The sequence below is a fragment of the Lutra lutra genome, chromosome 18 (assembly GCF_902655055.1).
Source record: "Lutra lutra chromosome 18, mLutLut1.2, whole genome shotgun sequence".
Taxonomy (NCBI): domain Eukaryota; kingdom Metazoa; phylum Chordata; class Mammalia; order Carnivora; family Mustelidae; genus Lutra; species Lutra lutra.
Genome location: NC_062295.1, coordinates 39,971,722 through 39,985,993, shown reverse-complemented (window position 1 = coordinate 39,985,993; position 14,272 = coordinate 39,971,722). Strand labels below are relative to the sequence as shown.

Sequence of the window (14,272 nt, the reverse complement as noted above, 5' to 3'; positions counted from 1 at the left end):
AGGGCTGCCCACACCGCGCGGCGGGCCCCCCATTCATTCCAGGCATCGCTGGCTGGGGGCTCGCGCTGGGGGTCTCAGCCCCGCCCCGCCCTGGGGACAGGCGGCCACAGCAGCTGCTCGCCCCTGTCAGTGCCGAGGATTACAGTCCCAGAGCCAGCTGTCGTGGGGCCTCGTCAGAGGAACTCATGTGTGTCCGGGCTGAGAACCCAGAACCATTAAAAAAATAAAAAAAAAGAAAGCTTTTTAATGAGATCATTATAGATTTACATAGAGTTTTAAGCAACTGCGTGGAAAGATTCCGCATGCCCTGAATGTACACATGTCCCCCAACAACACAGAACTCTAGGTCTCGGCGTGGGTTCACGTTCTCCACACCCACTGAGCCCACACGTGTCTTCAGTGCTGTGTGGCCTCCTCACACGCCACCACACGTGTGGGCTTGGACCCGACGCCATTCTCTAAGAGACTTGAGGGCAAGAAGGCGTGTCAGTGCAGGCCTGAGGTGGTGAGCGGGACAGAGGGCGCACGTGGGAGCAGCGAGGGTAGGACGCCACGTCCCCTGCACCCTGAGCCGGCGGTACTCACCTCCGTGATGATAAAGAAGTCATCCCCAGGCTCCCCCTGGACCACGATCTTCTCTCCGTCCTCAAACTGCACGGGCTCCAGGGCGTCTGCCACAGTCAGGCGCTCCCATTTCTCCAGGGACTCTAGAGCAGGTGACAAGGAGACCGTCACCATGGCGTGCGCCCCTGCTCTGCCCCCTCGCTCTTCCCCAGGAAGCGCCCCGGGCCGGCCTCTGCTAGGACAGCCGTGAGCGTGAGTGAGACGGGGTGCGCACATCCCTGCTGGGAGGGCCTGGGCGTTTTCACCATGAGCTGTGCGGGAGGTACTGGGCTAGCGCTCCGTCCTCAGCGGGACAGGGTCTTGGATCGGGCGCCTTGCAGTTTAGTCAGGCGGCGGGTGCGGGAAGTGGGGCCCGGGAACCCAGAGTGAAAATACTCCAGACGTAAGCTGCCTGTGTTCTGGCAAAAACACCATCACCGCTAAGCATGGGGCTACTACGCAGAGTAAGATATCTCAGAGCGGTTGGAGCGATTACCCGTCCAGAAGAAACACCATTCATCACAGTGCAACAGCAGGCATACCCACGTTGCCACACGGGGCACATCCCCCCTCCCATTATTTTAGGTCAAAACGCTTAATTCCAATGCCACGCTCCTCTTTACAGCTCGCGGATTCTAGGTACATTTCCGCCTCTCCCTGAGCCTTCCCACCCCGTCACTCTCCAACCCCAGCCCTCGGGAAGGAAAAAGAGAAAAAAACCCAATACGCTCCTTTGGAAGAAAATGATTCCCTGATTAACTATTTCTTTTTTGGCAGAAAAACCCTCCCTGGCCTGCACTTATCAGATGCTACTTAAGTAGGTCAGCGGCTAAAAATACAAAGCAAAGCATTTATTTTAGAACTGGGTTAGGAGCGGGATTTCTCCGCTGTGAGACGTCTGCCAGTACCGCGAATTGTAAAGGACCAGCTCCCGCCAGCCGCCGGCACAGGCGGGAAGTCAGGGGAGGTCTGCGTGGCCGGGGCTGCTCAGGGACCCAAAGCTGGTGACATGTGTCTGTGCTCACCGGGACACCGGCACGCCGGCCAGCCCGAGGGGCACATAACTGCGAGTCACGCCACCAGGGGGGGTCCGCTCCCGTTGTCCCATCAGCAGTTTCCTCTGTTCCATCTAAAACGGGTGACACTCTGAGGTCTGAAAGTCGGGACGTGCGGTGCTGTGTCCCCCAACGGCCGGAGATCAGGAGATGCTGGCCTGGCTTTTCCATGGTACCCAGTCTCTGAGGCAACGCAGGACGCACAAGCCCTGTGGGCATTTTCACGGCACTTGGGGTCCCGAGTCTTAGGGTTCCGGGGCCTACCGGCCGCCTTCCTGACCGCCCCTTTTCTGAGCAGGATCTCAACTCTGCACCTGGCGTCCTGCCGGCAGTTGCGGCCCATGACCATGCCAAGCCCCAGACACGGAGCCCCAGGGTGTCCTCCAGGCTCCCGTGTCCCCCAAGCCTACCAGGTTCCACAACCGTCACAGGTGGAGCCCAGTGTCGATACGCCAGAACCTCTAGGTCCCAAAGCATCACCATCCCCTTCACGCTCCTTCCTGATGAGGGAGGGACGCGGGCTGAGGGCAGGCTGGCGCAGAGCAAGGCCTCCCAACGCTGGCTGCAGGTGTCTCTCCGGAGGATTCTCTGCAGCCAGGATGACCGAGGGGCGAAGGGATTACTCTCCTTCAGGTGAGAATATTCGGGCCGCGCCACCCGACGGCCACAGAGAAACACTTGTTGGCAATTGATTCAGCAGAGGGAACAGAACTTGTGGACAGGGCTGAGCAGAGCGCATGAGAGCGTCCGGCAGCTGAGAAAAGGAGGTGGAAGGGGACCATGGGCCCCAGGGTCCTGGGTTCAGGGCCGTCTCATGGGGCTACAGTACCCTTCATGCAGCCCCTATGAAACCATGGGGACCAGCTCGTGCGGCAGCCAACTTTTGTTTCACCGAGTATGACACTGACCACAGAGCCCAGCGTCCCTTCATAGGATACGTCCAGACCAATCACCTGTAGGGACAGACTCACAGGCACAGGGCTTCCTCAGGGGGGGTGACAAGAAGGTTCTGGAACCATGGAGTGGTGATGGGCGCAGATGCCCTCAAGTTAGAAACAGCAGACATGGTGCCTGCCATGGGATGCATTTTCACCACCAGAGGAAGAGAAGAACCAGAACCTTCTCTCAGCATCTCACAGGGTCTCTGTGAGGACATGCGGTCGACCCGCTGCAGGCGCCCTCCCTGATGGGCCTATTTTGGGTTGAATTACTCATATTCACTACAAAGAACTCAAGAAATATAGCAAAGTGTAAAGAATGTGGAAAACTGCCAAGGGCCACCCAGAAACGACGCGGCGACGGCGTGCAGCCTGGCCTTGTCTCCAGGCCCAGACCCAGAGAGAAGGATGGACAGAAAGACAAGCAGAAACACTCCCAGAGACATGACCCACCGGCTGTGTCGTCTTGTTCAATGTTAACTCTTAAGCTCTATCTATCGTGCTTGAGTTCAACACAAGAAAAAGAAACAAGAATAACGGAGTATTTTTTTTCAATGTAAGATATATTCTTTGCTAAACGATTCCTCTAAGAAAGATGATAGGAAAAAAAAAAAAACAGTCCTCGGGTTGAACTGTATGGAATGCCCACCTTTTAGGTCCAAAGGGGTAGAAAACGGGCCACTCTGGGGGCTCGCCTTGACAGTGGGCCCACCTGGCCTCCCTACAGGTTTTGGGCTGGGCTCCCCGATGAGGCCCATGAAGGCGTGAATGCACTGCAGGCCCCCCCACCCCAACCGGGGTCTTCTGAAACCTGCCTCGGGGGCAGGGGCGCTGGCCCTCTGTGGGCCCCTCAGGCCTGGCTGGGCACCTGTGCTCTGCCCCCACCGTCTCTAGGCAGCCCGTCCTTCCCCGTCCCCCGGGTTCCGGAGCGAGTCCTCATGGGGGTCCTGCCCCACCGTGGCTCTGCGGCTGCCTCACGCCATCCCAGCACATCACCGACTCCACACTCAATCTTGTCCACTTGTCTTCGTTTGGAGAGAAAATTTCATCAAATCAGGCGTGAATATGTCATCATCACCAGCCCACGTCTCTCCTGAGTAAAATCCTGTGACTCTTTTGTTATAATGGCTTCAGATCTACTTGTTAAGGCTTCTGACTTGTTAAATCTTTTATTACCGAAGCACAGTCGACCTTCGTGTCTGTTCCTTAGAGACATGTCCCACACCACGGATGAAACCGCAGGCCCTTGGACATCACACTCAGGCGGACTCCGCTCCCTGAAGCGCGGCCAGGATTCTGCGCCCTTGCGAGGAACGCCCGAAGGCAAGGCCGCGGGGCTGGGGGCTCGCTGCACGGGCTCTGCTCCCATGGCCGTGGCCGACCTCCGAGGCTCTGGCTGGGACGCGTCTCCCAGCTCTTCCCTCCACACTGGCTCCCTACATCCATGTTCTGTTTCTGTGGACACACTCTCTTCATAACTGGGTCCTGCTCTGTCTGCCACCAGCTCCGAGCTTTTCTCTGCAGTTCTGGCTCCGGGGCTGGTCTTTGCAGCGGCCGCGGCCTTTCCCTCCCCCTGTCCATGTTCACCACGAGCTGGTGTGGGGGCTTTGTCCTGTCCTTCCCTCTGATCCTGTGCTGGAAAAGCTAGCAGCAAGCCCTCTTCTCGTCTCTGTGGTCTGGACAGCAGCAACCAGGCAGAGGCCAAGCCCAGCGGGGAGCCGGGGCTGCTCCAGGGCTGAGGTCCTGGAGGAGGTGTGAGGTCCCCACCGGCTCACACCAGACAGGCAGGGGAATGGTCGTGGGACGGGGACTACCGCCCCAATCCTGTGCCCTCATCCCTGAGTGTCAGCCCTTTGCTTCTTTCCCTTCCTCAGTCCATCACGTTCTTGGGAAAGGAGGATACTCTTCATTCAGCATCTTTACCCGGCAGCCTGGCCTGGGGGTGCTGCTGGACGGTGGTCTCCAGCGGTTCCTGGAGGCTCAGCGCTCAGCGGCCCCTCACCTTCCCAAGCTCTGCCCCTCCCATGGACTAGAGCCACCTCATCCAAAGTGTGAGTCGCCAGCTGCATGTCACGGGTAGGACAGAGGTAAGGAATATTAGCTTCGTGGCTGAAAGTTCCCCAGACAGGGCTGGTCTGCATCAGCCCATGATCATCACACATGCAATGGCAACTTCAAAACACTTAAACACTCTCATCGGTGAAATGTTGTTGACACTCCTGAAAATCAACAGAAATGGAGCCATCGCGCTTATCAGACCCCAGGACAAGGAAGGGCAGAGATGGGGCAGGAGAAACCACATTGAGGAAAACACCAGAACAGGTCAGGGGATGAAGCTCAACACAGTGGGCCACATTTACTAAAACATGAGATGGGACTGCAGCTGAGAACTGACGGACACAGAGAAAGGGCTGGAGGTGACGCTGGTGGCAGAGGGACAGACAAGAGGAGAGCACGGGAGGAGACCACAGACACTTGAGGGAAGGATAACAGTGCCCTAGGGGACTAGACAGAGCTCTTGGTGCATGTGTGCACGTGCATGTACATGTGTGAGTGTGCCTGTGTGTGTATGTGTGCAAGCGTGTGAGCGTGCCTGTGTGTGAGTGTGCATGTGTGCAGTCATACCTGTGTGTGCATGTGTGTTTGTGTGTGAACATGTGAGTGTGCCTGTGTGTGTGTGAGTGCATTGTGTGGTGATACCTGTGTGCATATGTGTATGCGTGGAGTGTGTAAGCGTGCCTGTGTGTGTGAGCGTGAGCATGCCTGTGTACAGTCATACCTGTGTGCAAGTGTGTACGTGTGCAAGCATGTGAGCGTGCCTATATGCATGTGAACGTGCCTGCATTCAGTCATACCTGTGTGTGTGCGTGTGTGAACGCGTGCGAGCATGTGAGTGTGCCTGTGTGTGTGAGTGTGCGTGCATGCGGTCACACCTGTGTGTGCATGCATGTATGTGCTGTGTGTGCATGCATGTATGTGTGCAGTCATACCTGTGTGTGCAAGCTTGTGAGTGTGCCTGTGTGCGTGTGAGCATGCCTGTGTGTGGTCATACCTGTGTGTGTGCCTGTGTGTGTGTGAGCGGTCATGCCTTGTGTGGGTGCATCCGTGTGTGTGTCCCACGCTTGCACATCACCAAGGGCGCTGAACCTGCCAGGCATGCAGAGAACGTGGAAATGGCTGGGGCTGGCAGGCAGGACTCAGACGAGACGGAGGAGGCCGTGCGGCACAGAGCATCGTAACTGGGGCCGGGGCCACTGACCCAGGATGGAGACCTTGCTGAGAAATTCCTCATACATCTTGCGCTTTCTCAGTGTGCTGCCCTGTTTGGGAGAAACGAGAAGACAGAGAAGGTGGCTCTTCGTGCCTGAATCATTCTAGCATCTCCAAAGTTCCCCCAAATGACTCTCAACCCTTGAAAGGAAGCCCTTTGAGGATCCCACATCTCGGAAGCCCCTCAAAGACCTCAGCCTGCACCTCCCCCCTCATCCAAGCAGCTGCACCCCTCCCCCACCTGCCATGGGCCAGCTGCAGGGACCTCATCCAGCCTGGGCTGGTGACCGGCCCACATAACGAGCAGTTGGCCGACCAGAGTCCTGCGCTCGGCTTTCCATAGGCTGAGGGCACATGTCCCCAAGATAGGATGGAGAGAGCACTGTCTGAGCAGGCTCACAGCACCCTACCCCTCCCCTGGACACACATGTCTGGGGAGATGCTGGGGCAGGCTACAGAACCACGTGGTCATGCGCTCCAGAGGGGGCAGCCAGCAATGGCGAGGTCTCTGGACCAGACACGCCTGACACTGGTCCCTGGGGAGAAAAGCCAACCAAATGCTAGATGAATAAGACAAATCCAGCAAGAAGGGCCCCATCAGCCTTTATGTTAATTAGAAATTAGAATCCACTCCAAAAATTAGAATCTGAATATGAAGTAGAAAAATGCACCCTCTTCTTCAAGCATGCGTCCCAGTGAGCTGGTGGCCCAAGCAGACAAGGAGGAAGCCCAGCCTCCCAGCAGCCAGCGCCAGCCCAGCAGGAGAGAGCAATTTGGACTCAACTCCTCACCCTGCTGTCCAGCGCCTTTGCACAGTGTACACACTCTATAACTGGACATGGCAGCCCTGCCAATGAGCACTGGTAAGTACCGCACATTCAGAAAACAGGGATGTGCAGCCCACTAGCAGCTGTATCCATTGATGGGAGCTGGAAGGTCACCTGCGATATGAAAAGGATGGAGAGTCCAATGACCACAGACTAGACACCTGATGTGGCAAAAGGTGGGAGGAAGGATGGTAGCAGTGAAAAAGAGCTCAGGCCAGGGCAGCAGGGGTGGGGGGGGGTCTTCCAGATACTGGGGCCTGCCCAACCTTGTGAGAGAAGAGGCAGGCTCAGAGGGGCAAGTGACCACCTAGATGGGACCACAGGAGAAGGAATGAATCAAGACTGGGCTCTACATGCCCCAAAGCTTGGTGATGGGGTAATGGTGGTGATGCTTATGGGGAGGGTGATGATGGTGATGGTGTGATGATGGTGGTGATGGTGGTGATGACGGGGATGATGATGGTGAGGATGGTGAGGATGATGGGGAAGACAGTGATGATGGTGGTGATGATGATGATGGGGAGGATGGTGAGGATGATGGTGGTAGCAGTGATGGTCCTTCCTGAGCACAGGGGAGGAGGGCTGACAGGAAGGATCAGGACACTCCCATTCTAACTCCAGATCACCCATAACCCACCCCACCCCCAACTCTTAGTGCAGTCTCATCCTCTCTGGGCCTCAGTTTTCCCATCAGGAGAAGGGACATCAGTGCCATGTTCTTTGTATCTTTGACCTGGACTCCTGCCCACCTTCCTCCAGACTCCCCACCGCTGCTTGGCTGTGTTATCCCCTCCTTGGTCCAGCAGGCTCCTTGTCTGCTTCCCACTGAGACACAGAGGAAGGGGGCTACCAGGCTCTTGGTGGACTCCCAGCATTCACACACCCAGCAGGAGACTCTCGTTAGATGCTCTGTGCCAGAGAGGCTGGTGTGTGACTCCTGCTTCACGGGTATGGGGTGGCCTGAGGTTTTCATTTTTCAGGGAGTGGGCACCCCACACCTGACCCAGGATGGACGGGCAGGGAGGCCACAGAGAGTGCTTCCCAACCCCCACCTTGCTCCCAATGGGAACACAGAGCCCGGCCCTGCTCAGTGGCCTTGCCGAGCTCCATCCATCCTTCTACGCCACACGGAGCTACAAAGGGAAGAGAAGGGATGTTCCAGGGAAGCTTCTGGCTCAGACGTCCTGGGATCTCTATCGCCTAAATGCACAGGGAGGGGCGCTCTCCCCGGAGACACTCCTGGCCAGTCCCCCTGCCCAGTCTCCCTCTTGGCAAGTCCCAGTTTGGTGCTAAGTGAATGCATGGTGGGTCCACTTTGCATGACGGATGCGTCCAAATCCGCCCAAACCCAGGACGGATGCAAACACGGGTGCTGTCCTGCGGGACACTCCCTTCTGGGTCGGCCAGAACTGTCATTTTCTTTTCCCGAGACACAGACACTCTGCAGCCTCCCAGCACATTCATGGCTATTCTTAGCCCATTGGGATCCAGAATTAAGACAGAGGAAGTGCCGGGTGCCACCATGGTTTGGGAACTTCCCTGAATACAAGGTTGCAGCCACAAAAATCCCACAGCCGAGAAGGACTCGGCACTGGAGACAGTGAGAATCAATGGCTTATGCAACACAGGGCCAGGTGCACGCAGGAGGGACCACGGGGCGGACAGACGGAGGCTGCTGGGCCCTTACCCAAGCCTGCCCCTGTGGGTAGGAGGGAGGGGTTCAGGTGCCTCTGGGCGCCCCACCCACCGGGCTCACAGCCTCTCCTGGAGAAGACAGGACTTAGCGGGTTGAAGATGAAGAGGAGAGAGAGCTCAGCTCTCTCCTGCTGTATCCATGGCCCTAGAAGACCCCGTCACTGAGTGCATGGATGACAGGGTCTTCACGCACATCAAATCTGATCAGTCGCCTGCAAGACCGCACTGAGTTCTCCCGGGGTGGGGTGGTGGGACCAGGATGGGCAGGACGCCAATGTTCCCAAGAGAAGGAGCAGCCCCAGCACGACCCCATCTGCAGGCTCCCGCCTGACTGCGCCCCAGGGCTGTTTTAAACCACTTGTGGACTGTCCCCAGACTTCCCCCAGAGCATCCCTGCATCACAGCCCCTCCCTGGAAGCTGTACTGTCCAGACGGGTCTCAGGGAGACAGTCAAGTCCCAGAGAGCATGTGGGGGAAGCCAAAGGTCTCTCAGCCCGGAGCTTGCCCCGGTCTCCTCCCTCTGGGCCTGTCAGCACCCTTCCTAAGGCCCAGGCTCTGTGGGACCTGGGTCTGAGCAAAAACCATCTGCAGGTGAGCCTAGGTGGTTGAGGAGTGAGGCTTCCCAAAGGCCAGGTGCTCAGCTCCAGTGGCCTCAGCCTGGCGACGGGGGAGGGATGGAGAACCTGGACTGAGCTGGGATGTCCATGGACCAGTGTGGCTGGCCCAGGGCCTTCTGGCTTCCTAGCTGCTCCCAGGGTAGGATGGTTTCCACTCTCTCCAGGATAGCCCCCAATTGGCTGCAGGATCTCCTTTGCTCAAACCCCTGCTGGGCTCCCCTGACACACTCAGGTGTGAGCTGAGGGCTCTGTGTGAGCTGTACCCCCCAAGGTACCCCTGCATCCTCATCCACGGGGGTCTGCCTGCTGCTCCACGAGAATCCAAGCTCATGCCACAGGGCCTTTGCCCAGACACTCTTCTCCTGGACATGCTATTTCCTTGCTCAGAGGCCTCTGCTCCAACCCCACCTTACCCCAGGAGGGGTTCTTCTGGGCCTTTCTATAAAACAGCAGCCTCTCCCCACTTCATAGTCCCCTCACCCTCTTCTCTGCTGTAATTACTTCCACGGAACTGTGGCCACCTGAACTACGTGTTTGTTCCCTGACTCCTCTGCTAACATGCTGGCTTCCCAAGGGCGGGTGCTGCCTCCATGAGGCTCCCTGATGCATCTCAGCATCGAGAACAGTGCCTGGCAGGTGGTGCATTTGGGAGGAGTCCTGAGTGGGCACGGAAAGAGCCTGCCTCCTTCCCTGGGGAGGCCCCGCTGTGCTGGGGCCCCAGACAGCCAGGCTCCCGGCATCTCTTGGCTCTACCACCTTGATGAATGGGTTCCAGCCTCAGAGTCACCTCATGGTCCAGAAGAGAAGCTGGAGCTCCAACCATCACAACCTCATTCCAGACAGCTAAAAGCAGATAGGGAGGGCAAGGAGGCTCCCCAGCTGCCTGCCTACCTCGTAAGAAGTTTCCAGACTCCATCCCACATTTTTCACCCACCCTGTCAGCCCTTAGCTATCCCCCCACTTGGACAAAGCCAGCGTTCCCATGACAGGACTGGCTGTGGATATGTCCCAGGAAGCCACTCACCATGAGGATACGCCGGTAGCTGTCCCGGTCGATGCCCCAGAGCTTGAGGTCTGTCTTGGCCTTCACGGTCGCTGCCCTGGGGGTGCCATAAATGAGCGCCAACTCCCCAAAGCTGCCCCCTTCGCTGATGCTGGTCACCCACTCTCCATTCACATACACCTTCAGGGGACACAGCGAGAACAGTCAGAAAGGTCATGGGGGGCATGTGGGGTGACTGTGACCCATCCCACCCTGAGAGCCCTCTCTGCACCCACCAGAGCGGGCCCGGTAAGAAAGGGATGTGCGGCCGCAGCCCCCAGGCTCGCTAGCCCATGGGCACAGCTTCCCGCCCCCTGCCCAGGCCTGTCCTGGGCCTCTGTTGGCCGTGCTGTGCAGAGCTGCCGCTGCACGGGTGTGCCAGTGGCCTCTGCATCCCCGCTCTCCACCGACCATGAAACGGGCCTGGATGGCAGGCGGATGTATGGTCCAGGGCTCCCATCTGTGTGGAAGCCCCGCCCACTTCCTTCGCCGGCCTCGGGTCCTCATCAGCTTTGGAGGGATCTCAGCCTGTCACCCCAGCCCCACACGGTGACTCAGACTCTGTACTTCCCTGGAGTACGGGGTCTGGGCTAGGCTCGGTGCCTGTACAGACCCGTGCTCACGGGGCCTCCTTGCCCGGGGCCGCGGTGCCCGGCTCCCAGCAGGGCCTGGGGTCGGCGGGAACGCTGCTGGGGCGCCGATGAGGCCCGGCTGAGAGGGGCCCTTTCAGGCCGTGTGGGTGACCGGACACAGTGCGGCCACTATGCATTGACCCTGTGCGTCCCATATCGTGCAAGAATGGTGCAGATTGTTTATTATGCGCTGCCGATGCAGATCCCGTTGCTGTAAATTGACACAACGTAGCTTTATTCCCCGGCGTGTCCGTGAGCCCAAAGAATAGTGCCCATTGCACGTCGGGTGCACGTTGGGGAAGAACGGGTTGCCGTGAGTCATGGGCGCGATTCTTACTGGAATCAATGAGTCATTATCTGGGCAGTAACCGAGGTACAGAGCCGCGTATCCGCAGGAAAACGGCACGCCGGTGATAACGCAAGCTAGGGGCCAGGGGAGCCGGCCAGCGAAGAAGCTGGGTGGGCAGGAGACCATGGACACACAGAGGTGAAGTCGTCCGCAGGGGCCTGTGCACGTGTCCCCGGAAGCCTCAGCCAGTCTGCCAGAGCGCAGGGTGCCTGCCCCTGGGCTGTGCTCTCGGGCTCCCACTGGGAGGTTGGCTGCTGGATCCCTCGCCACGAGGCCCCGGAGGAATAGGACCCTGTCCCGTTCCTCCCATGAGGCAGGGACGCCTGTCCCAGGAGTTTTAGGACCACAGACAACACCCTCTAGGAGCCGCGAACTGCGTCTTCTCCAAGGGGCGGAGGGCCCGTGGGGACGGGGGCAGGGAGAACTTCTTGAGGGTCCTGGCAACCCGGCCCCCAGTCGGCCCTCCCCGTACTCTGCTTCCTGTGAAGTCCTGCCCATGGAGGTCTGACTCACAAACACCCACATGCCTGGATCCAGCTCTGCATCTTGGTGATGTGGCTCTGCTCCCCCGGGACCCCTCAGGTGACAGGTCCCCCTCCAGCGAGCACGGCTCCGCAAGAAGGAACCATGGGGTGCATCCTTCTGTGGCTCCAGGTTCAAGCTGTTGGGTTTGGTGCTCTGGTTTTCACAGCCAGAGCAGGCGCCCGTGCAGTGAGGGATGCACGTTCCCTGCGACTTCACCAGGGTGAAAGCCAGGCCCTTGTGTGTGCGCAGGTGTTGCAACCACTGTCCCCAACAGCTGAACCCAAGGGCACCCCCCAAGGCACTGGTCTTCCCAGGGGCCTCTTCAAGTCAGGTGGCAACGGGAGCTCGGGAACGTGGGTCTGTGGTAGGGAGACTGCCTGACACAGTGGCCTGGGGGTGCGGGGGGTCTCCCCCTCCCACCTGAGGGGGCACAGAAGCCACCACTGCAACCAGCTGCTGGCGGGGGCAGGTGCCCATGAGCAAAAGAGCACAGGCACCAGGGGACAGAGAAAGGGGGCTCAGCAGAGCAGGGCAGGACCCAGGGAACCCAGGGGACCCGTGCATCACTGCCAAAGGCCGCTGGGGACCCCCTTCCTGCCCAGAAGCCCAGGCCTCGGAGAACTCCCTGTGAGGCGTCAGAGAAAACCATTGTATGGAGCTCCAGACGGGCCCAGGACCACACTGCGGGTTGCCCCACAGAGCACAAAGGGGCCATCCTTCTCGGGACACTGGCCTCTGTCACCGCAGCCAGTGCAGCCCTGGGCCCCACCCCAGCTGGCGTTCAAAGGGGCTACTTCTTGCTTTGTTTCATTTTTTGTTTCTTCTTCTTCTTCTAGAAGAAAAATGGTGGGAGGCCCCACTGGGCTACACTTGTGGTCCCACCACTGACAGTGACTTCTCTGGCTGAACCCAGAGCTCCCACCCGGCTGTTCTGCATTCCTGCATTCATCTATCCATCTGTCCATCGCCCCCCAGTGTGGACTGAGCGCCCCTCTGTGTCCTGCATGTTCTAAGTCTGGCGGTCAGCAGGGGAAGGCAAGCGGGTTCCTGTCCACGGGGACTCACCCACCAGCCAGGAGAAAGACTGCAGGCGAACGATCGTACGAACACCCGTTCATCATGGAGCATGCTCCAGGCATGACAAGAACAGGAGGCACAGCATTCAGAAGGACCATGCGGTGACTGTGCATAGAGGGCTCTCCATGAAGGAGAACGTGAGCCAGGTCCTGAGCGTCCAGGGCCAGCATGGGATGATGTGGGAGAAGGGCGACTAAGGCCGAGGACAGGATGTGCAAAGGCCCCGGGGCCACAGTAAAATGGAGGGCACTAGATGTGGCATGACCAAGCAAGGAGAGATGCCCAGCGGGTGGGAGTCATGGTAGGGGAGGGAAGGGTTGGGATGTTATTCTAGAAGCAAAGCCACAGAAGTTTGCAGCACTACACCGAGTTGCACTGTGATGCTCCCTCTGGTGGAGTATGGAGAAGAGTGTGGGGCTGCAGGAGGGCAGCAGGAAGGAGTGGGGAGTCACTCCACAGGTGGCTATGGCTGGTGGGCCCAGTGACCGGCGTGGCCCCAGGTGGCTGGTGATGTGGCCCACACTGGACAGGCTGCTTCTGCTCCATGCTGGAGTGGCAGGAAGTGGAGGGTGATGGGACGGAAGGCACAAGGTCCTGCTCAGTCAAGTCCCGAGCTGTGACCCTGGCATCTGGAGCCTCAGACACAGATGGGGGCTGAGGGCGTGCTGCCCACCCCCCTCCGCTGCCAGCCCTCCCTGACCTGCGCATCTCGGGGCAGTGCTCTGCTCCCCAGGAAACAAAGATGGACCAGCAGAAAGCATCTGGGCCGTGGCAACAGAACACCAGGGCCCAGGGTTCTCCAAGGGGCCGTGGTTTGCATACGGCCCGCAGACGGCCTGGCCAAACCCTTGTTCTGCCTTCACAGATGATGAAAAAAGCCAACGGCCTGTCTCCTCCCTCCTCCCCAGGCTCCTGCCACGAGCAGCCGGTGCGTCCCTGTGGCGAGCAGGCACCTGGGTCCTGGGCCCTCAGCCGGCTGCCCACAGGGGCCTGAAGGGAGCAGAAGCTCCGCCTCCGGGTGCTGCTTTTCCCGCCGCACTCCCTCAGCTCAATGGAGGCCAAGGGGTGTTCGGCTGGGGACTGCTCACAGTGCACCAACCCCCGCGCCCTGCACAGGCGTCCTCCCCAAGCTCCCATCTGCCGGGCCGCATGGGCTCCGTCTCCGTGCAGGTTCCCCCCAGAGGAGCCCCGAAGCTATCTGGGCGCCTGGCCCTCCTCCTGCCCTCTCCCATGCCAACCACACTCAGGAGCTCACAGAGCAGTATTATGGGGGGATCCTGAATGCCCCTCCTGAACATGGAGCAGGAGTGAGGTTTGTATGAACGTCACCACCACATGGGGTGCCTCTGAGGTCCCCATCCTCCAGGTGCCAAGGACAGTCCTTACCAGCTGACCACAGCTGGGCTGCCAGAGCCTCAGCGGAGAATAGAAAGGGCATCCCCAGATGCGCTCTGTGGAGAAATGGGTTGGAATACCCCAAGATACTGCAGAAAAACTTCACAGCTGGGCCTGGGTGAACCAGTGACGAATGATGGAGACCACGGTCCCAGCACAGGAAGGCCAGACACCTGTGCCCATAATAGCGAGATGTGTGACGGCCAAGGGGTGGGAGCAATGCAGGTGTCCCCTGATGTGAACAGAG

At 58.9% G+C, this 14,272-nt stretch overlaps 1 protein-coding gene across 5 annotated transcripts in view; it reads right to left on the bottom strand.

The window, feature by feature from the left end:
* PRKAR1B (protein kinase cAMP-dependent type I regulatory subunit beta) overlaps nt 1-14,272 on the bottom strand; it is a 79,796-nt gene that overhangs the window by 14,988 nt on the left and 50,536 nt on the right. For all 5 annotated transcript variants that reach the window (XM_047713596.1, XM_047713597.1, XM_047713598.1 and 2 more), the window contains 3 exons: nt 10,030-10,188; nt 5,856-5,916; nt 586-707 (listed from right to left, as the gene is read on the bottom strand). In XM_047713596.1, coding sequence (XP_047569552.1) covers nt 586-707; nt 5,856-5,916; nt 10,030-10,188 — 342 coding nt within the window. The remainder of the gene's footprint in view (nt 1-585; nt 708-5,855; nt 5,917-10,029; nt 10,189-14,272) is intronic.